The sequence below is a fragment of the Cololabis saira genome, chromosome 16, assembly GCF_033807715.1.
Source record: "Cololabis saira isolate AMF1-May2022 chromosome 16, fColSai1.1, whole genome shotgun sequence".
Lineage (NCBI taxonomy): Eukaryota > Metazoa > Chordata > Actinopteri > Beloniformes > Belonidae > Cololabis > Cololabis saira.
The window spans coordinates 3,264,351-3,290,765 of NC_084602.1; the positions used below are offsets into that span (position 1 = coordinate 3,264,351).

Below are 26,415 nucleotides of genomic sequence, written 5' to 3' on the forward strand. Positions count from 1 at the left end.
GAGAGCACGCACCAGCACTCACACATGTTTCCGCACAGGAGCGGTAAAAACTAAGGCTGGGACTTTAGTGCGTTAATTTCGATTAATTAATTACAGAAAAAAAACGCGCTAGAAAAGATAGCGCATTTTAATCGCATTAGTTTTTTCCCCTTGGAAAGTTTTCTCACGGGACGACTTTCAAACGGACGTCGCACCAACCAACCAGACCCTTTGAGAGAGAGGCTGCATACTTCCCCCCTAATGATATTTACTGATATTTACTCAAAAGTGTGCCGAACTTAAGTATACTTTTTAGTTTATACTTTTTAGTTTGGCATTTGGGACGCACCGAGAGAGTTATGACACTTACGTGGAACTCCCATTGTAAGCTCCGCAGCGAGATCACAGCGTTTTACAACTCTCTCTCTCAAGGTTTCTGCAAACAACGTGCATTAGTGTTACAGCAAAGTGCGGCCCGTCGTCATAACACAAGCTAAGTTGTTACCACACACGTTAAAGATGATTGAAGTCGCAGACGAAAAGGGTCTCGTTGGTCCCGTGGATGGGAAAATTTTGTTTTAAAAAACGGATGGATGGAAGCGTGCTCTGTTTTTCTAATGTGTTTCCATGTTCTGGAATGAACTTGAAACAGTTGAAAGTATTTTGTTATATTTAAGTGTTTTACAGAAGGTCCTTGACTATAGGCTACCTGTCTCATTCAATGTGCATACTGCATATATTTAATTTACTGCACTTTATTTGCACTGATTTGTTCTTGGTGAAGCACCAGCTTGATAAAAATCAACTGTTTTCATAAATTGAACATATGTTTTTCACTAGTCAATCATTCACTCGTATACAAAAATCCATTTGAAACAAACAAAAAAAAGGGAAATCTCATTGTTCTCAGGTCCTAAAATTGAGATGCGATCAAATTGCGATTAATTGTAACTTTCAGCAGAGTATATAGGAATATAGGATATGTATAGTATATAGGAAGGAAGTTCACGCCTCACTGTTGAAATGTTCTTGTCCACAATTAAATTGGTTGGTGACTGTTTTTAATCTTCGATATCTGTTGACAACGTTATCTAATCGTTGCTCGCCTTTAAGACGGTAACCCTTGACCCCTGGACTTTCAGGTTTTAATGATCACTGAAATAATTTGAAAATGACAATAATAGTAAATAATAATTTACTAACCACTGACAAATGAAAATCAGACGTTGCTTTTGAATTGTGGTTCAACAGAATCATTTAAAAAAATCCTCCTCATCAGTTGATGCTATACTGTAAGTATTCAAATGGGAAGTCACAAGGTTCAAATAATCACCATTCCCTCTTCTTTAAACTCGTAACTTGTGTTTTGAACTTGTCAGAACTGACCGTACTTAAATTCCAGCTGAAAAACAATAGGATTTATTCATCTATGCATTATATATGAACTCTTTATGAACAATGTGAATTCAACATCTGAGTTTCTGCGGCTTCCCTTGAGTTTCTGCGTGTGAGTCTGTACAGGCTGTAAATAACCTGTACTCTTGTATAAAACACTGACCACCACATTCAAATCTTTTTTTAGGATTGAGTTACATAAAGCTTACTGTACACTTAAAGTCACATACACTCGTTGACAGATCCCAGCTTCCTTCAGCCTGCACTTTTTAAACTTCAGTCAATTCTGACTCATCTTTGATTAAAGGCAGTGACAGCAAATTGAAGTCTTTTTGTTTCATGTTTTTTTATTGATGCAAAAGTAACAAGGGCACTTCCATATGCCAGGGCACATTGGTGACAGCAATGGACCATGGTTGTATGCACCAGATCATTTAAATGTACATACTTTTAAAGAACAAATAACGATAACACAAAACAAGACTAGATAAACAATACAATAAAATAGACATAGTCTGGATGAAATAATTAACTGGGCACATAAACATAAGGATAGACAAAAAGTAAAAATCTTTTAACCCTTGTGCTGTCTTTGGGTCAAGGAAGGAGGAAGGAAAGAAGGAAGGAAAGGAGAAAAAGAAGGAAGGAAGGAAGGAAAGAATGGAGGAAAGAATGAAGGAAGGGAGAAAAGAAGGAAAGAAGGAAGGAAGGGAGTAAAGAAGGGAGGAAGGGAGAAAAGAAGGAAGGAAGGGAAGAATGGAGGAAAGAAGGAATGAAGGGGAAAAAAAGAAGGAAGGAAGGAAGGAAGAAAGAATTAATGAAAAAGAAGGAAGGAAGGAAGGAAGGAAGGAAGGAAGGAAGGAAGGAAGGAAAGGAAGGAAGGAAGGAAGGAAGGAAGGAAAATAAGGAAGGGAGAAAATAAGGAAGGAGGATGGGAGTAAAGGAAGGGAGAGAAGAAGGAAGGAAGGAAGGAAGAATGAAAAGAAGGAAAGAAAGAAGGAAGGGAGAAAAGAAGGAAGGAAGGAAATAAGGAAGGGAGAAAATAAGGAAGGAAGGAAGGAAGGAAGGAAGGAAGGAAGGAAGGAAGGAAGGAAGGAAGGAAGGAAAGAAGGAAGGAAGGAAGGAAGGAAGGAAGGAAGGAAGGAAGGAAGGAAGGAAGGAAGGAAGGAAGGAAGGAAGGAAGGAAGGAAGGAAGGAAGGAAGGAAGGAAGGGAGTAAAGAAGTGAGGAACGGAGAAAAGAAGTTAGGAAGGGAAGAATGGAGGAAAGAAGGAAGGAATGGAAAAAAGAAGGAAAGAAGGAAGGAAGGGGAAAAAAGAAGGAAGGAAGGAAGGAAGGAAGGAAGGAAGGAAGGAAGGAAGGAAGGAAGGAAGGAAGGAAGGAAGGAAAGGAGAAAAGAGGAAGGGAGAAGGAAGGAGAGAGCAGGAGGAAAGAAGGCAAAACTAAACAAAAACAAAACTAAACAAAACAGGCGGCTGTTACATTTTTGTAGTGGTGTATTTCCATGCTTTAAAATGTCTTTAGTTCTATAAAACTATGTAAATCTAGTCTGGCTCACACATCAGCCCGCAGCAGAGGATATTGACCGGACTGGACTTAATGACTTGATGACTGCGCTGTGTAATGGGCAGTTCTGATATCGGGGTAATGTGGCTGTAAAGTTTTAGCCAGAACAATTTACTGATATCACGACCGCCAGATGGGTTTTCACGGGAAAATGCTTGCGTAGAGGAAATGTGATTAAGAGCGTGGGGGTTGACCTTTGCAACATCCCACTTTATGAAGAGCTGGCTGTGTGGCTGCAGTTGCTCTCCACCCTGGATCCTCGTTGGAGAAGTCTGGAAAGTAGGCCGTGTTCCTGACCAGTCCTGGAGTTGAGGGGGATGAGGGGGGATGGCATCCCCCATGAAATAAAAACGGTCCAAATCATCCCCCCCTGAAATAAAAACGGTCCAAATCATCCCCCCTGTAAAACTGCCATCCCTCCTTTCCATCCCTTATGTCATTTCATCAATGAATGTGGTTTTACTGCTATTTCAACATTTAGAGTCATCACCAGAAAAATAACTTATTTGACAATTTTCACCTGTTTCAAGTAAATTTTCACTTGAAATAAGTAGGAAAATCTGCCAGTGGGACAAGCAAAAAATCTTGTTCCACTGGCAGATTTTTCTACTGATTTTGACCGTTTTTATTTCAGGGGGGATGCCATCCCCCCTCATCCCCCCTCAATTCCAGTACTGGATGTTCATACTGTTCAGATTACGTCTTAAAAGGCTTCATTGACCATTTGTAAATGAGATGGACCTCGTCCATCACTTTCCTTTAGAGGCTGTCACAGAAAACCTTGGTGCCCAACATTTCCTTTGCAAAAGCCAGGATTCAGGACTGCTGACTATCAGCGGAGAGTTTGACTCTCCCTCTTGTTGTTGATGCCAAGGTGAAGGGCTGGAAGTCCAGACTCATCACTCACTTTCAATCGGTCCTCAATCAGGGCCAATAACGAGCAGACGACCACCGCCAGTCCCATGCATTTAGCTTGGCCAGTGGCCAGGGGAGCTAACCGGCCAATTCAACATTGGCCATGTTGCCATGTTGGCAAAACAGGAAAAATGTCTTCCTGGCAAAGGAACGGGTCGAGTGCTGTTTGCTGCTCAATTTCCAAAGAAAATGCTGAGTCCAAGTCTTCAAATGTTAAAGCCAAAGCCAATTCAATCCCAGATAACACCACTGCTCTGTTCTCATGGCGTTAACCCGCCCAGAGCCTCCCTCTACAAGGAGAGACTGATTGATTGGCTCCTCAACACTTTAGGGCAGGGATCACCAATCCTGGTCCTCGAGGGCCGGTGTCCTGCATGTTTTAGATGTTTCCCGGCTTTAACACACCTGATTCTAATTAATCATCGTCATCAGCTTGTCATCCAGGGCTGCATAATTCTGTTAATGACACAGGTACTTGTATCATGGTGCAATGAAGCAGGGAAACATCTAAAACCTGCAGGGACACCGGCCCTCGAGGACCAGGACTGCCCACCCCTGCTTTAGGGCATATTTAATGAGTTCCAACTAATGGTAACTAGATGTTTATGCAAAGCAATTTCAAATGTGTTAGTGGTACATCTAGATCAGGGGTCTGCAACCCAACATGTTGAAAGAGCCATATTGGACCAAAAACACAAAAAACAAATATTCCTGGAGCCGCAAAAAATGAAAAGTCTTGTATAAGCCTTAGAATGAAGGCAAATGTTGAAAGGCGAAATGTCGAGAAAAAAGTCAAAATGTCGAGAAAAAAGTCGAAATTTTGAGAAAAAAGTCGAAATGTCGAGATTAATGTTGAAGTACAATCTCAAGAAAAAAGTCGAAATGTCGAGAAAAAAGTTGGAAATGGATTTGATGTGACTCCTGTTCTGCAAAGAGGGGTAGCTCAGTTCCCTCTCCCTTTATTCCCTCAAAACACAGCATGTAGATTTGAGAGAATAATAGCACAAATATTTAACTCTTATTCGAACACCCCAGAGGGGAAATTTGGGTTTTACAGCAGCTCAAAGTCAGATACATGTTCAGGGCAACATGAACTAAATAAACAATAGAGATAAATTATAAGTATGAAAAATAAAAAAATACAGTAAAATAGAAACTGAATAAGTGTACTTGTAATCATCTATATTGTATACTTACAGTATATATATATATATATATATATATATATATATATATATATATATATATATATATATATATATATATATATATATATATATATATACATATATACATAAATAAATATATATACATAAATATAAATGGATATATTTAATAAAAAAAAGATACTCAAATTACATTTTAAGATAAGAGCTTAGCAATTATTGTTATTGGTCTATAGGCAGGACATTATCCTTATAGTGATCACTCTATCTCACATTTTATGAACGAGATACTGACAATGAAGTACGTCACATGTTTGATCTGAATTTGCTGAGTTGCTTTGGTGAAAGAAGAATTTCAGAATTTCAGCTACTCAACCAAAGGTTGCCGCTTAAAAAATGCTGAGTTACAAAAGTTCCACGTAAAGTCTTGCTTGAAGAATCTGACTCCCCTTGGTGAGAGGAGAAAAGACGTATGATGTGCAGAGTTGGTAGAGGAGCCAAACATTGTACTCAAGTAAAAGTACTGTTACTTCAGAATAATATGACTCAAGTAGAAGTAAAAAGTAGTCATCCAAATAATTACTTGAGTAAAAGTAAAAAAGTACTTGGTGAAAAATCTACTCAAGTACTGAGTAACTGTTGAGTAACGTCTGATTTATTTTTTAACACAAATATTCAAACAGACAAAAGTACAAAATAATCATCTTCAGGCAAATTAAATCAATAAAATAAGATAATTAAAATTAATAAAAAATAGCTTGAATTAAAATAATCTTAAAGTAAATTCAAATACTTTAATAAATAATAAAATAAATAAAATAATAACAGAATAAAAAAATAAATTAAGCACAAGTAGCACAAAATGTCAAGCCTTTGTACTTTTCTTTTTTAACCAGGCAGAACTAGAACAAACATGAACTCATAGAAACTCTGTGTGTGTTTGAGTCTGTGTAAATGTGACAAAACATGCAAAAACAAACATTTTTCCCAAAGAATCACCCAGTGATGTCATGAGATTGACGCGTACGCGGATAAAAGGGATAAAAGAAAAGTAACAGCTCAACGTAGCCTAATGTAGCGGAGTAAGAGGAACAGTTTCTCCTTCACAAATCTACTCAAGTAAAAGTAAAAAGTATAGTGATTCAAAACTACTCCTAAAAGTACAACATTTCCCAAAACTTACTCAAGTAAGTACCTGCCTACGTGGATGTCTGCTGTTGCTGCCCCCACCTGCCTGCGCCCCCCTCACCCCCCCTCTGGTCATCCCGTTGCTGCTTCCACCTGCCTGCTGTGCTGTTGACGTCCCGACCCCCAGTCTGGCCTTCGGCAGGAGGGTACCCCCTTATGAACCTGGTCCTGCTCAAGGTTTCTTCCCCCCCTAAAGGGGAGTTTTTCTTGCCACTGTTTGGCTTAAGGTTTTTCTCTTACTTGGGGAGTTTTTACCTGCCATTGTTTATATAATAATTGCTCGGGGGTTTATGTTTATGTTTATGTTCATGTTCATGTTCTGGGTCTCTGGAAAGCGTCTAGAGACAACATCTGTTGTATTAGACGCTATATAAATAAAATTTAATTGAAAATTGAATTGAATTCAAGTAAATGTAATGGAGTAAATGTAACTCTTTACTACCACCTCTGATGACGTGTTTCCTCTTTCTTCCTTCCCGTTTCCAGGTTTTGCAGCTCAACTCAGATATCCTCCCGCAGTACAAGCAGGAAGCCCCGAAGACGCCGCCTCACATCATCCTTCACTACTGCACCTTCAAGACCACCTGGGACTGGGTCATCCTCATCCTCACCTTCTACACGGCCATCATGGTTCCCTACAACGTCTCCTTCAAGACCAAGCAGAACAACCTGGTGTGGCTGGTGCTGGACAGCGTGGTGGACGTCATCTTCCTGGTGGACATCGTCCTCAACTTCCACACCACCTTCGTGGGTCCCGGGGGAGAGGTGATCTCCGACCCCAAACTCATCCGCATGAACTACCTGAAGACCTGGTTCGTCATCGACCTGCTGTCCTGCCTGCCCTACGACATCATCAACGCCTTCGAGAACGTTGACGAGGTAAGGCTGTTTATGTTGTTGTTGTTGTGGTTGTTGTGTTCCTGTGGAGTGGATAATTCACCTGGGACAGGTCTGAGGCCTCGTTTACACGGAGCAAAAACAAAGGTGTTTTCATGCGTTTTGGCCGTTTGTTTACACGAAAACGAAGCTCAAAGCCCCCAAAAACGATCATTTCTGAAAACTCCGGCCAAAGTGGAGATTTTCAAAAACTCCGTTTTCACGTTTGCGTCTAAACGGAGGAAAACAGAGGAAAACTGAGGAAAACGGAGGAAAACGGAGATTTAAGCTTCAGAACGTCATATTATGCACCAGAAACGTCACCAGCGTCATGAGTGCGACCTGTGTTTATAATTTGTTTGGCCACCGTCAATATTTTTTTGTATTTTACCTGTTTTATATTCTAAAGTCACACTTAAAAGTAACTCCACTTCTCTGTCACTCCAAACGAAAAACTCTCATTCCGTCTTGGAAGTAAAGCCTGAATTATGGTCCGGCGTTAAATCAACGCAGAGCCTACGGTGTAGAGTACGCGGCGATGCGCGCCGTACGGTGTGCGTCGCCGCGTACCCTACACCGTAGGTTCTGCGTTGGTGTAACGCGGAACCATAAACCAGCCTTAACTGGAAGTTAAACGTGTCATTTGTTGATGTTTTTTCCAGGATTCTGATTGGCTGGCATGACGTTAACAGCGTTTTCATGCGGGTCCGTGTAAACGAGGATATTTTTGAAAACGTAGAGGGGAAAATATCCGTTTTTGTAAACGTGGCCTGAAAGCAGTTGTGCAAAGAGGAGCTTCTCCGGTATATTCATTACCAGAGGTGGTAGTAACGAGTTACATTTACTCTGTTACATTTACTTGAGTAAGTTTTGGGAAATGTTGTACTTTTAGGAGTAGTTTTGAATCACTATACTTTTTACTTTTACTTGAGTAGATTTGTGAAGGAGAAACTGTTCCTCTTACTCCGCTACATTAGGCTACGTTGAGCTGTTACTTTTCTTTTATCCCTTTTATCCGCGTACGTGTCAATCTCATGACATCACTGGGTGATTCTTTGGGAAAAATGTTAGTTTTTGCATGTTTTGTCACATTTACACAGACTCAAACACACACAGAGTTTCTATGAGTTCATGTTTGTTCTAGTTCTGCTGGTTAAAAAAGAAAAGTACAAAGGCTGGAAATTGTGTACTACTTGTGCTTAATTTAGTTTTTTATTCTGTTATTATTTTATTTATTTTGTACTTGAATTTACTTTAAGATTATTTTAATTTTTTTTTTATTAATTTTAATTTATTTTATTATTTTATTGATTTAATTTGCCTGAAGATGATTATTATAATATTATTTTGTACTTTTGTCTGTTTGAATGGTTGTGTTACTCAGTTACTCGGTACTTGAGTAGTTTTTTCACCAAGTACTTTTTTACTTTTACTCAAGTAATTATTTGGATGACTACTTTTTACTTCTACTTGAGTCATATTATTCTGAAGTAACAGTACCACTTTTGGCTACTCTACCAGCTCTGTTCATTACTATAATTGGCTGCATTTTCTGTGAAAATGCAGGGTTGAATGTTGTGGGGCTGACAGAAAGCTGAATGACATATTGCAACATTGTTTAGGGCGCTTCTTATTCTTCGTACCTTAATCAATTATTTTTAATTTAGAAAAGATTTTGGAGAATGATTTCATATTCTACTCATCAAGCACCTTCTGCACCCTTATTTAGCTAATTTAAATTATTATCAATTTTTTCTATTAATATGTTTCAAACATGCCTGTTTATGTTTAAGTTCATTCATTCCAACAAGACATTCCAGGCACTTTTCATAATTTCTCTCTGTTATCACCAGATATTCACTCTTATTCAGTTAGAGGTGGGAATAACTTTCATTTCCATCTTTGTCTTTTACCTCCAGTCACAAATCCTTTATCAAATGTCATAGCCCTCAACTCTGGAACTCTTTAGATCGGTCTCTTAAGTTTGCATCATCCTTAAAAATGTTTAGGACCAGCTTGGTGGGGAATCTCTTATCTAGGCTAAATCAATAGGCTATTCTAATTGAAATGAAGTTACTGTTTTATCATTGTGCATATGAATAAAAAAATAAAAAAAAAAATAAAAAATGACAGCTAATATTGCTGAAAAAAAGCAGAACTGATATGGAAGAAGATAAGAGTTGGAGACAGGAGAAGACACTTAAGACAGGAAGACGAGTTGAAGAAGATGACATGAAAAGAGTTAGATCAGCGTGAAGTGAAGACCAGCTGGAGCCATGGAGATGAGCTGAAGAAAACGAGTTGACTTTAAAACAGGACTATCAGCTGAAGAGGAGAATAAAAGCTAAAGAGAAGAAGATCAGTTGAAAACAAGATGAAGAGAGGAGGAAAAACCTCACGGCAGGAAGATCAGTTGAAGAGAAGAAAATCAGCTGAAGACAGAAAGACGAGCTGAACGGAAGAAGATTGGCTTGAAAGGAAAAGATCATTTGAAGAGAAGAGGATAGGTTGTAAGTCTGCTATTAGAAGTCTGCTCTAGTACATTTACAGTATAACATTAAAAACTTTATGTGAGCTCCAACTGTCAATCACAGGAGCTGCACTGCCAGTTCTATTGATAGAACAGAGAAGTTCATCTTTCTAGTCACCGGCTAGAGCAGAAGTATTCAACTAAAACTTTAAGAGGTCCAGTTACAGAAAATGTACTCAAGCGGAACATCATAATAGAACATCATAATACATATGTATATATATATATATATATATATATATATATATATATATATATATATATATATATATATATATATATATATATATATATATATATATATATATTCAAGTAGACTCATAGCTGTATCAACATCTGCATTGGCTGTTAAATTAAACAAAGTACATTTCAGTATACATAAGTTAACATTGAAGTATACATGTGTAACTTGAATTAGACATTTTTTTCTCTTTCTCTTCTCTTAAAGGACTGCAATAAAAAAATAAAATAGAGAAATGAAATAGCATTTGAAAAATAAAATAAAATCTAACAGCAGTTTGAATTTCCCTTTTTCTTTGTTAACTGTCTCAACACATTTTTATAATAAATGAATATAAACTCATCTTAACAATCAAACAGTTTTGCAGTTTCTCTTTCTTCCCCTCTTATAATCTTATGCCCCCACTTTCTGTTGTTCAGTGAGAGAACTGAGCTCTAATTTCTCCTGCCAGAACTTAAATCTGGGCTGGATGGTGTCAGGTTCTCATGCACATGAGAAGGTGCTCATTGATGAACCTGGAACGATATTTAGTTTTAATTCTGTTCATTGTGGAGAAAGCTGCTTCACAGCTGTATGTGGACCCGAACATGGGCAGGATGTTTTAAGATGCTCAGCTTATTTTCTGTGACTTCAGTTCAGACTTGAGTGGATATGTTTGATGAAAAACTTTGTGTTTTGTCTCAGTGCCGTTTCACATTAACATTTTTAATGAGCGCCACCATCTCTGAACGTATGAGACACTGGTTTTGTGTCCCAGGGGGAAGACTGAACAAGGATCAATCTGTCCATTCCGGGTTGAAAGCTTTATTTTCACTGTCCACTTTTCTCTTCATAAGCCTGAATTATGGTTCCGCGTTAAATCAACGCCGTGCCTACGGCGTATGGTGCACGTTGCCGCGTACCCTACGCCGTAGGCTCTGCGTTGGTGTAACGCAGAACCATAAATCAGCCTTTAGAGAGCGCCATTACTTGTGTCTCTGTCTAGCACTCACTCGTCTCTCCCTGTCCTCTGCCTGTCTTCTGCTCACTTGTCTCTCCGTCTTTCTTCTTGTCTCCGGCTCACTCCTCTCTCCGTGTCATCTCCCTCTATCGCTAACTTCCCCTTCCACCAGTTACACGCCTCTCCTGGAACCAATGGAGAATCCATTGATCTGCCTGAGAGGTAAAAAAAAACTAAAACAAACTGATACATCAACATCTATGGGGGAGATCTTGTACGATTTTGAACCTGGTTGAAGTTGCCCCAAAAGGGTCGGGGCCACTGGTAGTATGACTTTATGCTGATTGGACACACAGCTGTAACTAGCATTTCAATGAATAGGGTCCCAGTGGTGGTGCATCGCCTGATCACTCAATCACACGATTTCCCTCATGAACAAACCACCTCTGGTGCTGCTGTCATGTTGCGACTAAAAGGAGCTTCTTCAGGTTGTGAAATGACTGTTGTAGAGGGCTGCGTTGGGATCGGGTCTCGCCGGGTCCCGCCGGGCCCGCGGGACCCAAAACAAATCTCGCGGGAGCGGGTGGTTTGAACTCTCCTGCGGGCGGGAGAGGGCGGACAAAAAAAAAAAAAACATCTGGATGTAGTCTAGTGACAAGGTGGAAATCAATGACGTGGAAAATAAACCTCAAACAAGGTCTTTACAAAACAAAGACAAAGCAAGTCAGATATTTTGATAAACTGTGTTTAGTGTCTGTGGAGCATCTTGGAAGAGACGCAGGGATTGGAACCTCAGTCGGTCAGCAGCATTCTCTCCCTCCACAGCAATGTAATGGCCACGTGATTCATTTGTTAAATTCATTTGTTTCATTCAGTAACTTTGTTTATTTCATGTTATTAGTGTTATTTGAGCCACTCACAGCCTACTCTCGTTGCTCTAACCTCAATCACATATTTGATGCTGCGCGAAAGGCAAAAAAGCGTGCGATGATGACAATGATGGATTTGCATCTAACTTTGGGTCAGGTGACCTATGAACTGTCAATCATCCATCAAGCTCCACAATTATCATGTTAACATTAAATCAGATAGATTTTTGTAGGACATTTCTCTTGCAAGATGGGAGAAGACACTAAATCAATGCATCTCTATTATTGTGCGGCATGAATTCTCAGAGTTTTGCGGGAGCGGGCGGGAGTGGAACACAAACGTTGCTGATGTGGGCGGTAATGGTCAGAAATTCAGCGGGGGTGGGATGAAGAAAACAGTCCCGCACAGGGCTTTAGACTGTTTTTTTCCTTAACTGTGAGACAGACTAACAGATCAAAAGCATTTTGGATTTAGACCAAAGGAGACCTCCACCATTCTGCAAGTATTTGCCTCTAAACCTGTGAGGTTTTTGATCCTGAATCTGACTTTGACTCATGGATGATGTCCGATGAGGAGAAAAGGCTTGCTCAGAGAATATTTCATGGCTATTTACACCCATCAAATATCTTGGAGTCATGTCAGTATGGCTTGGAGTCTATTAAAGGTGATTTTCCACTTGATTTCCCATGAAATTAATTGAGCTTCAGCCTGAGTAGAAAGAGCAATCAATTGAAAGTGTAATTAAAGAGAAAAAGTAATACGTTATCTCCCAGTGTTCAGATGCACTTCTTGTTTTTTGTTTTGGCATCTATTTTTTTTCATGAATTAATGTGAGTGTGTGTTGTTGTAAAAACACAATTTGTGTCTGTGCGTGCACATCGTTGTGAACACACACAAGGATTGTGTTCATGCCCAGTCATTCCTTACAAGGTTTGAAGGCCTGTGTAAAAATGTGCCTTAGATCAAGTCTGGATGTCTGGTGACTTTTATTTGGGTGTGGAAATTACGGTACGCATGATTGATTTTAATAGTGTAATGTAATGCTTTAGTATGAGAAGAAACAGATACGGCTTTTGCTAAGAAAACCAACAACCTTTAAGTTTTCCAACACTTTTCTGGGTGACAAGTGAGATATGGACTAGGGCTGGGCGATATATCAAGATTTTAATATATATCGATATATTTTCAAACGCGATATGGTACGAGACAATATCGTTTATATCGGAAAAAAAAAATAAAAATAATGATTTTGATATAGCTTATTTTGTGACAAATGGACTTGAATGTTTTATTTGAGATTTGCACAAATGTTTTGTTATTTGCACAACTGTCAACCTCAGTGGAAAAGTGTGCCTGTTACTGTCTACATTGTATTAATTGCACAGTGTATTTTAATTTAATTGTTATGCAGGAAAAGGATATTTTTTTTATTTATTCAAGAAGCATTTTTATTCTATATATGCAGGCAGTTTATTTTTATTTCATTCGTTTTATACATTTTGATATTGTGCAGACCTGTTAATAAGTGACATTTGGCATTTGGTGTGACATTTGGCACGAGGCTTTGTATTAAAACTGACTTTTTTTTTAAGGGTTTGCCTCAGAAAAAAATAAGCTAACAGAGATGCTATGCTATAATGCTTTGGGGGAAACCCCAATTATGGCACAGAAAAAATATCGATATATATCCAGTATCGCCATTCAGCTAGAAAATATCCAGATATGACTTTTGGTCCATATCGCCCAGCCCTAATATGGACCCAAATGCAGAGTTGCACATTAAAAGTGTTCATAAATGAAAAAAACGAAGAAACAAAACATTATTGAAAAAATACAAAAAACTCTCACTGCCAGATCGTCACTCTGTTTTTAGATGCAAGACCTTCCAGCATTCCCTGTCTCGACCTCCCGTTGCCGACCCTGCCTGTTCCTGGATCCTGCCTTGTCTCCTGCTCTCCGTTGCCCGACCTTGTCTTCCGAACTTGACACCAATTGCTGCCTGATCCTTGTCTTGCATTCCTGCCTGCTCTTCGTCCCTGTTGAGGGTAATAAAGCAAACCAGATAAACTACCACCGTGTGCTCTGTGTGCTGCATTTGGGTCCAAAACCTCACCCCGTAACAGTACGATCTGGCCAGTCGTGGACCTAGCACACCCTCCAGCCCAATAGAACGGGCCAGCAAGCATGGACCCACCTGGAAAGAACACCCCGGATGCACCCCAAACTCTTCTCCCCCGTCTGGGGAACACGCCTGGCTCGAGATGGGCCCAGAGTCTCCAGCTCCAGGAGAAACGACGGCGGCGCCAGCCGCAGCCTGTCCTGGCAGTGGTCCCGGATGCATCAGCTTCTGTTCCTGCTCCGGCGGTGGTCCCGCCGGATACCAAAATGTATACCAAAACTGACTGCTGGTTTTTAAAACATTAATTAACATTAGTTTTTTTCATATTAGTCCAGGGTCTCTCAAGCTCCTGCATGAAACAATCCTAGCTCATTCTTTGTGAGTTCTCAACTCAAAAGTGATTTAAGATTGATGTTCATAAAGTTTTGGTTGGTCACGATAATCCCGTTTCGCACACTTGAAGTATCAGGTTATTGCATCTGTCCCAGCACAATTTTGGACCAGAGTCCAGAGGACTAGTGGTATTCCTGGCTCTGAGCTTGTGGTTTCTTTGTGGTTGGCTATTGAATAGTTGTGAAATTGGACGGGGAAAGATATTTAAATACTTGTGTGCCATGCCTTCTTCTGGCGATTTCTGAGAGAGAGCTCTAGAGCATGATCTAGCTCTGAACATTCAGGAAATTCAGCTGCCTATGAGGAAGCAGTTAGCTGGCTAAAGGCAAGTGTCGTTACACAAGCCAGCGCGGAGTTTGGAGCGGGATCTGGGTTATGGGTGGTACTGGCACTCTGCAGCTAAGCTCTCTTGACAGTTGCATTCGTGCCACAGGAAAGGCAGCCATCTGTAGACTGTATTCAATTCTTTTTTTATATATATGTTTTTATTCCAGAAAATGATCATTAGTGACAGATATTCAACATACATCATTTTTCATATTTTCTTTCCCCCCACCAGTCCCCTCCACGCTGCCAGTGCAAAGAGATAAATTAAATCATGAGAATAAACTCAAAAAGCACGATTGTTACACTGAAAAGGTTACAAGAATGAAAATATGCAAGATAAAAATAAATGAATAAATAAATAAAATAAACAAAATTAAATTAAATAAATACAAAAGAGAAAAAGTGGATATTCAAGACAGTACAAGTAGGCTATTGCCTTATGTGATCATCATTACACAGGTTTTCTGAGGTCCCTGAGTCCTTAAGGAGGTACAAGAACAAGCACAACAGGATTTATTCCTGCCTAATTTTCAGTTTTGTGGGAGGACTTTAATGGCACTTTTCCACTAGCACCTACTCAGCTCTACTCATCTCAGATCCTCCCACCCAATCTTGAGGATTTTCCGAAGGCACCTCTGGTGGTACGTCTCAAGCGCCTTTACAGTAGGTGCCTGCTGTAGGTGGTCCAGGCTTCCGAATCATACAGAAGGGTGGGGAGCACCACAGCTTTATAAACCAGAATTTTGGTCTTGGCTTGGAGGTCACGTTCTCGAAGAGAAGAGTTCTCCTTAAGCTTGAGAATGCCCCGCTGGAACAGCTGAGGCAATGGTGCATTTCATCATCAATGATGGCTTTAGATGATAGGCGGCTACCAAGGTAGGGAAAGTGATCCACATTTTCTATTTGGATGTTATCAATGGAGATGTTTGAGGGTAGGACAGGCGTACGCCTGTTTGGTGGTAGTTGGTGCAGTATTTGAGTCTTTTTTATGTTGATGGCTAGACCAAGCTGCTTGTATGCGTTTGCAAAGGCTGATAAGGTACACTGTAGGTGCTCTTCTGAGAGGGCTACAATGGCGCTATCATCTGCATACTGTAGCTCCATGATTGATACGGTTGTGATTTTGCATTTTGCCCTGAAACGGTTGATGTTAAGGATTTGGCCGTCGGTCCTGTACATGATACTAACTCCTTGGGGAAGATGTGTGCTTGTAAGATGGAGAATAGCACTTATGAAGATGGAGAATAGTGTTGGAGCGATGACACATCCCTGTTTGACTCCCGTGTCGATCCAGAAGGGTTCAGTTTCGTCTCCACTGCCACTGAGTCCCGTGGGTGACATATTGTCCTGCAGCAGTCTCAGTACTTGGAGGTATTTGTCTGGACAGCCAATCCTTGCTAGAATCAGCCAGAGGGCCTGATGGTTTACTGAGTCGAAGGCTTTGGTGAGGTCTATGATCTAGATCATAGAAGGTCTATGTATAATGAGAGATTTTTCTTGCAGTTGGCGAATTGTGAAAATCAGGTCTGTGGTGCCTCAGTTTGGGCGAAACCCACTCTGAGACTCAGAAAGGATGCTTTCTGACAGGGGGGTGAGTCTGTTAGCCAACACCCTGGCAAGGGCTTTCCCTATGGTGGACAGGAGAGAAATACCACAGTAATTTCCGCAGTCAGCCTGGTCTCCCTTCTTGTAGATGGAGATGATTAAGGCATCCCTGAGGTGGGCAGGGATTTCCGCTTCTTACCAGATTTTAAGAAGCAGGGCATGGATGTGCTTAAGTAGATTAGGTCCGCCTTTCTTCAGGACTTCTGCTGGGATACTGTCAGGTCAGCCGCCTTGTTGTTTCTCATCTGCTTAATGGCATCCTGCAATTCATCCAAGCTGGGTGGTTCTCCCATGCTTTCAACTATGGGCTGTTGAGGGAGTTGATCTACGGGCTCCCATGTGAGGAACGGTGTCCCTCTTTAGGAGGTCCTCATAATGCTCCCTCCACCTGTTTGTTATAGCTTCCCCCTCCTTGAGCAGAAAGAGCCTATCTTTAGAGCGATGGGGGGTTAGGCAGCGGTTGCCCGGGCCATATACCGCTCTTCTGGCTTCAAAGAATCCTCTTGTGTCCCTAGAGTCGGCAAACGGCTGGATCTCCAAAGCTTTCTCTGTCCACCACTGGTTCTTCAATTGCCTGACTCATGTTTGGACAGCTGCCTTTGCTTTGGCATGGGCTGCTTTATCTTTTCACCTTGCAGTGGATGTTATTCTGCCAAGTGATAGATGTTTGCCGCTTGATGTCAATGAGTTGTTGAATCTCTGTGTCGTTCTCATCAAACCAGTCTTTATGTCTCCGCTTTTTGTGATCGAGGATGTTTTTGCAGGAGTTCATGATGGCAGTGGAAAGTGTGCTCCAGTGTTTTTCAGTATCCTCTGGGTACTGTTGGAGCAATGCTGCGCCAAGAGCATCCTGCAACTGTTGTTGGTAGGTGGTGTCAGCCAACAGCTCGATGTTAAGCTTTGGCCGACTCTGTCCTTTCTCCTTCCTCCTTTTCCGCATTAAGCAGATAGACATGATGGAGTGAATGAGGCGGTGGTCAGTCCAGGAGTAATCTGCACTGGTCATTGCTCTGGTGTTAACGACATCACGTGGTCTTTGGAGTGGACAATCCCACAGCTTGGAACGAGGATGCATCCATGATGTCTTGACCTTGTTTTTTTGACGGAAGAGTGTGTTGGTGATGACCAGATTGTGCTCTGAGCACTTGGTTTAGCAGTAGTAGGCCGTTGGAGTTTATGTTGCCAACCCCTTCTCTCCCCAGCGTACCTCTCTGTAGGTGCTGGTTTTGTCCCACCCTGGCATTGAAATCTCCAAGAAGGATTAGCTTTTCCTCCTTGGGGACTTCGGATATAATTTTGTCCAGGTCAGCATAGAAGACCTCCTTTACTTCATCCTGTGCATCAAGCATTGGAGCATATGCATTAATAACCGTGGCCATCTGACTGCTGGCAAGCAGCAGCCGTATAGTCATTAGGCGTTCGTTGATGCCCACAGGGAGTTCATGGAGGTGGTTGATGAGGCAGTTCTTAATAGCAAAATCCACACCATGGATTTGTGGCTAATTTGTGGGGTTTTTCTTTTCTCTTTTTCCAAAAGAAAGTATATCAGCCCTTTTCCTCCTTCAGCTGCCCTTCATCTGCCAGTGGGGTCTCAGAGAGTGCTGCGATGTCGATCTGGAACTTTCTTAGCTCTCTGGAGATTATGGCAGTTCTCCTCTCAGGTCGATCACTGGCTTGGTTGTCCGTGAGGGTTTGCACATTCCAGGCTCCAATGTATAACAGTTTTGCGAGGCAGGCTATGTTTAGGGTACCTTTTCTAACCCCCTCCCCTACTGGGGTGAGCAGAGTGGATCCTGAATAAGACTGCTCAGTCATGGGTGCAGCTGCTGAGAAGCTCTTCTGCCTCAGTCCAAGAGCTGAACGACTGAATCTGACACCCACCGCCTGTGTGACAGGTTGTGGCTGGGGACTGCCAGACTTCACTGTCCTGCCCCCGTCACCAATTCCCGATCGCCTCAGGACTTTGATCCGGGATGTAAAACTAATGGGTTCCCATTCGGGAGGACTCCTGCACGTCATGTCGTTTAGCGTGGGGAGACTGAGGCACCTGCAGCCACCACACGATCCTTGGCAGAGAGGGGCCTTGATCCAATGGCATGGAGTCCATGAAAACTGGAGACCGCCCTCTGTTGCAGCCTTCATCCGCCTTCAGTACCGTTGTGACTTACAGTGTCATCCTCTGCCATTTCCGCCGCTGAGATCTTTGGATCGCACTTGGTCTGGAACCTCCTCCTCAACCTTACCGTGGTGGAACCTACCAGAGCCATTTAGCGCCATCGCTCTTAGGTTCATTGGAACACACAAGGTTCTCCACCGCGGCAAGGTGGTGATCCATGGAGAACAGCACACACACACACACACACACACACACACACACACACACACACACACACACACACACACACACACACACACACACACACACACACACACACACACACACACACACACACACACACACACACACACACACCATGCCTGCACCATACCCACATGTATATAGACTGTTGTTTCTGTTTCATGCTTAATTGTTAGCTTTTATATAATTTAAATATCAGGACTTTTACATATATTTGTAACATTTGCTGGTTGCAAAGGCTTGTGCTTGGAATCCTGTCTTTCCTGTTAATCTATAGCGCCACCCCTGCTCACAGGCTGGCACTCATGGAATAACAGTTATTATTAGACTGATTGTGCTTTTTAGTTACAAATTCTTGTTTTTCAGTTGCCCCGTTTTGATTTATTCATAACTGTTATCAGACTATTTTAATAACCCTTTAAAGCGACACTACGTAACTTTTCCACCTTAATATCATATTTCCAGAGTCATTGTGATGGTACATCAACTTCCAACAGGTTTAATGACACCTCTGTCATGATCTGGGGGGGTCTGTTTCACATTCACTGGCACTATGTAACTTTGAGGAGCATAATAGGAACCCTGCCACACTAAAAAACTACAAATCGTTACGACTTTGACTGCTTTACGGCATACGTCACTTCCCCCTCCTTCCCGATTCGCAGTCGAGACGAAAATGGGCGGGGCGTGGAGCGCAGAGCTCCGCAGAAGCTGCTGCGTTGTGGCTGCAGCAGCTCCACACAACAGACGTGGGGAAAAGATCCTAATGGTTTAACTTTTCAACGGTTTCCTGCTCGGAGGCAGAACCACAGAGGCCGAGTATCTGATATAACAAAGTAAAAGAGTGAAAGAGTCGTCGGCTCGCTTTGGATCGCGGCTGTAACGACCAAACACCGGCTTCCACACAGTAAAGCCTGAATTATGGTTCTGCGTTAAATCGACGCAGACCTACGGCGTAGGGTACGTGGCGACGCGCAACGTACGGTGCGTGTCGGGCTCTGGAGCCGCGGGTTGCCGACCGCTGCTCAAGCTTATATCTAGCTATCAGTCAGCACAATAAACACTAAATATGCAATGCAATATAAACAATGTTATTTTATATAAGTGCCGGAATTGACCGCTTCATTTGCATATCAAAAGGACGACTTAACAATCGTAACTATCGTTACAACCCACCTTTGTGACAAACGCAGACAGGCATCAATGTACAGTAAACTAGACTGCCACGAACTATTCAATTTTCTTAAGGACCCCTTAGCTGCCCAACAAGGTGTCTGATGTAAAACACTATATTCAATTCAATTCCATTTTAATTATATAGGGAAGTTTTCTCTAGGATCTTTCCAGAGACTCAGAACATAAACCCCCAAGCAATTATTATATAAACAATGGCAGGTAAAAACTCCCCTAGTGGGAGAAAAACCTTAAGCCAAACAGTGGCAAGAAAAACTCCCCTTTAGGAGGGAAGAAACCTGGACCAGAACCTGGATCATAAGGGGGTAGAAACCTGGACCAGGACCTGGATCATAAGGGGGTAGAAACCTGGACCAGGACCTGGATCATAAGGGGGTAGAAACCTGGACCAGAACCTGGATCATAAGGGGGTAGAAACCTGGACCAGGACCTGGATCATAAGGGGGTAGAAACCTGGACCAGGACCTGGATCATAAGGGGGACCCTCCTTCTGAAGACCAGCTAGGCAGAGCAGGAAAAGAATCCAGCACTGAACAATTTCTGCACAACAACAAAAGCAGTACCTGGGGAATTTACAACATGTTTACCTGAATAGACATTTTTGATATAAATGGTGGTTGGGTATTGGATCATAATTCACAAGAGAGGGTTTTTTTAAGTAAATGTTTAATTACTGTGACGTTAAAAACTTGCCACAGATGCCCTGATTTTAGGGATAGGTTGATGTGATCTAATATTGGTGTACCAAAGAGGGACAGTGTTGAATGAATGAATGAATCAATTAATTAATTAATTAATTTTTATTTTAGAACATGTATATAAAATGAAAGTAAAAATAATAATAAAAAGATAAACATTTACATCTTCATATTAACATATGTTCGATATAAAGGAGTAGGAAGAAGTTTACATTTTTCCTAGTTCCTACCCCTTTATAACTCTATGGATTTACATTATTGCTATTATTATATCTACACAATATCCATATAAATATAATCTATATAAATACTACGTAAACATGCCTATTATTACATAATTATCCATATAATATATATAGACAATATACATATTACATACATATTATATCAATATCTAGAAAATATAACTATTATATACATCTATATAAATATACACTATATAAACTACATCAATATCCCTATAAATATATATGTGCTACATACCCAATAATTATATAACATATATTACATAATTTTAACTATCCCTCTCAACAGATAATATATACTACATAAATATCTAAACATATCTTAAGCAAGTATAATATACAATTTTTCCCTATTTTATATATATATAAAAAATTATATATATATATATATATATATATATATATATATATATATATATATATATATGTATATATATATATATGTATATATATATATATATATATATATATATATATATATATATATATATATATATATATATATATACATATATATATATATATATATATATATATATATATATATATATATATATATATATATATATATAATTTTTGTATCTCTTTTTAAACAGATTGATGTTATTACTTTGTTTCATTTCCTGCTCCAAAAATATGTATATATATCCAAAATATGTATATATATATATATGTATATATATATATATATATATATACCGTATATATATATATATATATATATATATATATATATATATATATATATACCGTATATATATATATACATATATATATATATATATATATATATATATATATATATATATATATATATATATATATATATATATATATATATATATATATATATACATATATATATATATATATATATATATATATATATATATATATATATATATATATATATATATAATTTTTGTATCTCTTTTTAAACAGATTGATGTTATTACTTTGTTTCATTTCCTGCTCCAAACTGTTCCAGAGTCTCCACAGTTCCATATGCACATGCTGCACATTGTTGTTTCTACTTTATGTTTTCTAAAATGTAGTTCTCCCCTTAGATTATTATTAATATTATTATTATAGCGTTCTTGGGTAGTTGAGTTGGGATGGGGTCTAATAGACCAGGACGGTTCAGCTTTACTGACCATTGAGGCCGTTTCAGGGAGGTCTACAGGAGGGAAATGATCAGGACTCAGGTCAGGACCTCTGGAAGTTACTGAAGCTGTAGAAACGCCCACAGCCGTTGTTGGTTGGGCCTGGTTGGTTTCTTTTCTAATTCTAATGAGTGTATGAGGGATCTCATCAACTTTGTCCTCAAAAATAGTTGCCCTGGGGCCCGTACAGGCCAGATGGTGCTGTGTTGGTCGTCTCTATGGAAAAAAGGGTATCTTAATGCAGCATATCAGGCGGCTGAGTTGGAAATCCATGTTTCATTTCAAAGACAGATGTCAAGCCACAGCAGACACCAAAAAAGGGAAGAACATGTACAGTACAGGGAAAGTGATGATTTATTCAACACAGGTTTAGTTGTTTCTACACACATAGCACCTTTTAACCTTGTCTACGCTTTACTTGCTCTGTACAGTCTCTTTCTTATTGGTCCATTCACACAAACACCAAGAGGTGCTGACAAGTATATGCACTCCCTGAACGGTTTGTAGCATTCTGTTGTTATACACCAGGGGTCGGCAACCCAAAATGTTGAAAGAGCCATATTGGACCAAAAACACAAAAAACAAAGTCTTGTATCAGCCTTAGAATGAAGGCAACACATACTGAATGTATCTATATTAGTTATAACTGGGGGGAAGATTTTTTTTTCATTATGCACTTTGAGAAAAAAGTCAAAATGTTGAGAAAAAAGTCTGAATGTCGAGGAAATAGTCAAAATTTAATGAAAAAAGTCGAAATGTCGAGATTAATGTTGAAGTACAATCTTGAGAAAAAAGTCGAAATGTTGAGAAAAAAGTCAAAATTTCAAGAAAAAAGTTGAAATGTTGAGAAAAAAGTCAAAATGTCGAGAAAAAAGTCAAAATTTTGAGAAAAAAGTTGAAATGTTGAGAAAAAAGGAAAGGAAAAAGGAAGAAAAAAAGAGAAAAAAAAGGAAAAAGAGAAGAAAAATAAAAAAAGGAAAATAAGAAAAAAAGAAGAGAAGAAAAAAAAGAAGAAAAAAAGAAATAAAAGAAAAAAAAGAAAAAAAGGAAAAAACAAAGTAAAAAAGAAAAAAAAAAGGTCAAACATTTTTGAGGGCGGTGCTAAAGAGCTGCATGTGGCTCTAGGTTGCTGACCCTTGTTATACACTGATGAATGTAACAGGGACAATTTAGGTACTCACCATTTTGCCCAAGGGAACTTCAACACATCTCAGGGCTCGGGATCGCAGGATCATCTTCTTGGTTTAGACAGGAAGTGTGTGATTACATGGTATTTCAAAGCAAAAAAGGAAGTAATGATGAAAACTGAAAGCAATAACAAGGACCTCCTTTAGGACAAGAAAGACCCTTCAGAGTGTACTGTTATGTGAATAAAACCAGTTGATTAGCTCGAGCAATTTGTGCTTATATTGTCATGCAAATTAGAATTAATCTGACGTCCTCAGTTTCTTGATTCGCATCAAATCTGACTGTTATTTAAAAAAAGGATTCAATTTTATTACACCTTCAGCAAGCATTTCTAGTGTCAATAATAATCAATTAAAGAGATAGATAAATAAATCAATCAATGAATTTATAAATAATAGCCGCCATTTGGTCTATGTAGGTAAATTGTTTAAAAACAGCTTCTACAAGGCGGGATGAAACTCAATGCTTGATAAGGAGACTGGAAAGCCTTTTTGGGGAAACAAAATAACTACATTTCCATGCAGTCAAAATTCGGGTTATTGCTAAGATTCCGGTTACTGAAACATTCAGAATATTCCGTTTACATGGTAATTAATCATTCAGGATATCTGGATCAAACCAGCGACGCACGGAGAACATCATGACGCAATTCCTGTCATTTCTGCTTCTTCTTCCTGTATCCAAATCCAAAACAAATGCTGCTTCACACAACTTTTCTCTCACCTTCTTGTAAATCTTCTATCCTGGTACTTTCTACCGTCTACAAATGCAGAAATGTTCATATCCTTCATTACATTTATGAAGTGATTAGTCTCCTCCTGGTCTTGGTTTCTCCGTGTTTAGAAGAACTTCCTGGACTCAAAAGACCAGGATTCCTTGTGAACAGAACATGTGCAGAAAACTAATTCCTGTTCCGTTTGAAGGGGATATTCTGTTTGGCGTTTACATGACTGAATATTTGGGTTTTTAAAAACCTGAATATGAGCAAATTCGGGTTATTCAAAGGGGTTATTGGTGTTTACATGGCCGTGCAAATTCGGGTTATTGCCAATATTCAGGTTTTAAAAGGGTTATTGATGCATGGAAACACAGTCCATGTCACTTTTGTATGTTAAGAATATCTTTAATTGTAGCTGAAACATGATGGAGGCTGTAACATTTATGTTAAATTCAAGGCCAGTACTAAACCCAACGATGAGTCAAATGTGTGTGTGTGTGTGTCTGCATTGTTTTCCTATCTAGCCAACTGTGTCAGGTTAGATGTTGCATTGTATTGTGTATCCTTCAGTTATTGTTTAGAGCCTGACTGAGTGTTAGTTCAAGTGTCTTTTGTCCCTCAGCCTCTCAATGCAGGTTGCTGATGGATGCAATGAAAAACTCTGGTGCAGTTTTCTGTTGCCAGCTTTCAAACAGCAGACAGCAGCGAGCGGGGGGAGGGGGTGGGGGGGTTAGTGAGGCTGCACGGGGGTCAGGCTGAGAGGAACGGGGCACAGTCTATTTTTTTACTTTGCTAAATTAACGTTTCTGGTTCCTGGCTGTTTCCTGGCATTAGCAGACTAAAAGAATGGATGGATGCTGAGTGAGTTTAGTGGGTCGATGGAGGCGCAGCGTGAAAGAAAAAGAGCAGTGTCTCATTGCTGAGTGAATTCTCTTAATAATGCGTATAGTGGCCTAGCAGACAAGAGGTATTTTTAGTGTTTTAATGCAGGTTTAAGAAGCTGAAGTGAACTGTGCCAAACCATGCAAGCCATTGCCAATACACACACACACACACACACACACACACACACACACACACACACACACACACACACACACACACACACACACACACACACACACACACACACACACACACTAGGGTTGGGCAGTATGGACTAAAAAATGTATCACGATAATTTCTGGCATTTATCCCGATAACGATAAAAATGACGATTAAAAAAAATACCAATTCAACTCCACCTTTGTAACTATAAATCTATCACCACATTCAGTCTCTGGAGCCCCCAAATCACTGCTCTAAAAGAATACTAAATGCTACTAAACTACACAAATTACATTTAATTAATAAAAACCAATTAAATTAGTACACCTGTACTGCAAAACTGTAAAGACTCAAATGAAACAAGTTTGAAATGTAAGAACAGATTCAACATTTATTCAAACTGTATGGCTTAAACAGTGGGATAACAGCAAACAGCTAAAGTACTATTGTCCTTTAAGTTTTCTTAGCTTATAAAATCACAAAGTAGAAAAAAATACAACCTGATAAATAAATAAAAGTTCACTGAAAATAAAACCCTATCAGTGATGACGTCTTCTAATATAAATAAAATGTGTAAATTAACCTGTGGTTGGAACATGCCACAAATTAGATACTATTGCAACTTTTTTTCGTAATAGTCAAACGTTATATCAAAATGTAACAACCATTTCCTTCTGTTTTTGCAGACTCTGCACATAATAGATGATGTTTGCTCCTCGTCTCTCTATTTAAATCCAAACCAGTTCCAGATAACGGAGCTGGAGCCTCGTTTAACAACGAACTCCTCGTCTCAGATCCACCTTCAAACATGTTTGTTACACAAAAACATCATCAACAGGAATTTATGCTTTTTACCGCGAGATGACAAATTCTTACCGTGGGGAATTTTTGGACAGTTTATCGTGAACGGTAAAATATCACCCATTCCTAACACACACACACGCACGCACGCACGCACGCACGCACGCACGCACGCACGCACGCACGCACGCACGCACGCACGCACGCACGCACGCACGCACGCACGCACGCACGCACGCACGCACACGCACTCACTTTTCACTCACTTTTGACTGCTATAAAACTATGTTAATACATGCTATGGTGAAGTTCAACAAAATAATCCTACAGCATTTTTGAGACCAAGTTTTACAAAACGTTGCCTTCCAACTTTCAGCCAAGTTGATTCCACAATTCCAAGTCATTCATGAGGCTAATCCTGTATTTTTACCAAAACATAAAGTTACAGTAATAATGCTGATGTGGTGTTAAAATGGTTACATTAAGAAGAATCACGTTAGTTTTTCAGAATCTGAATTTGAGCTTTGTAGCAAGAAAAGTGCTTCAACACTTGCATTGAGCAAAATTAACTTAAAGCGTAATATTTGTATTGTTTCTATTAGTTTTAAAGTATAGGTTTAGCTGATCTGCAGTTAATCCACCTGTAAACTCAAAGAACACTACTATGTCAACATCAGACAGAGTCTTGCAGCATGGCTTGGCCAGACATCATTATTCTTCTCCTTTTCAATCCTTTGGATTTGACTAGGATTTTGACTTTGATTTGCTTCCCAAATCGTAGAAGAAACTGCCTTTACATAGCCATACAACTGAACCAAGAAACAGTACGTAGCAAGGGAAGGTTTTTTTTGTAGCACATTTCAGCAACAAGGCAATTCAATGTGCTTTACTTG

The 26,415-nt window shown here is 39.7% G+C and overlaps 1 protein-coding gene across 1 annotated transcript in view; it reads left to right on the forward strand.

Annotated features, from left to right (window-relative positions):
- Positions 1-26,415, forward strand: part of LOC133462825 (potassium voltage-gated channel subfamily H member 5-like) — a 300,804-nt gene that overhangs the window by 93,233 nt on the left and 181,156 nt on the right. Inside the window, exon 12 of the mRNA XM_061744276.1 lies at positions 6,695-7,087. Coding sequence (XP_061600260.1) covers positions 6,695-7,087 — 393 coding nt within the window. The remainder of the gene's footprint in view (positions 1-6,694; positions 7,088-26,415) is intronic.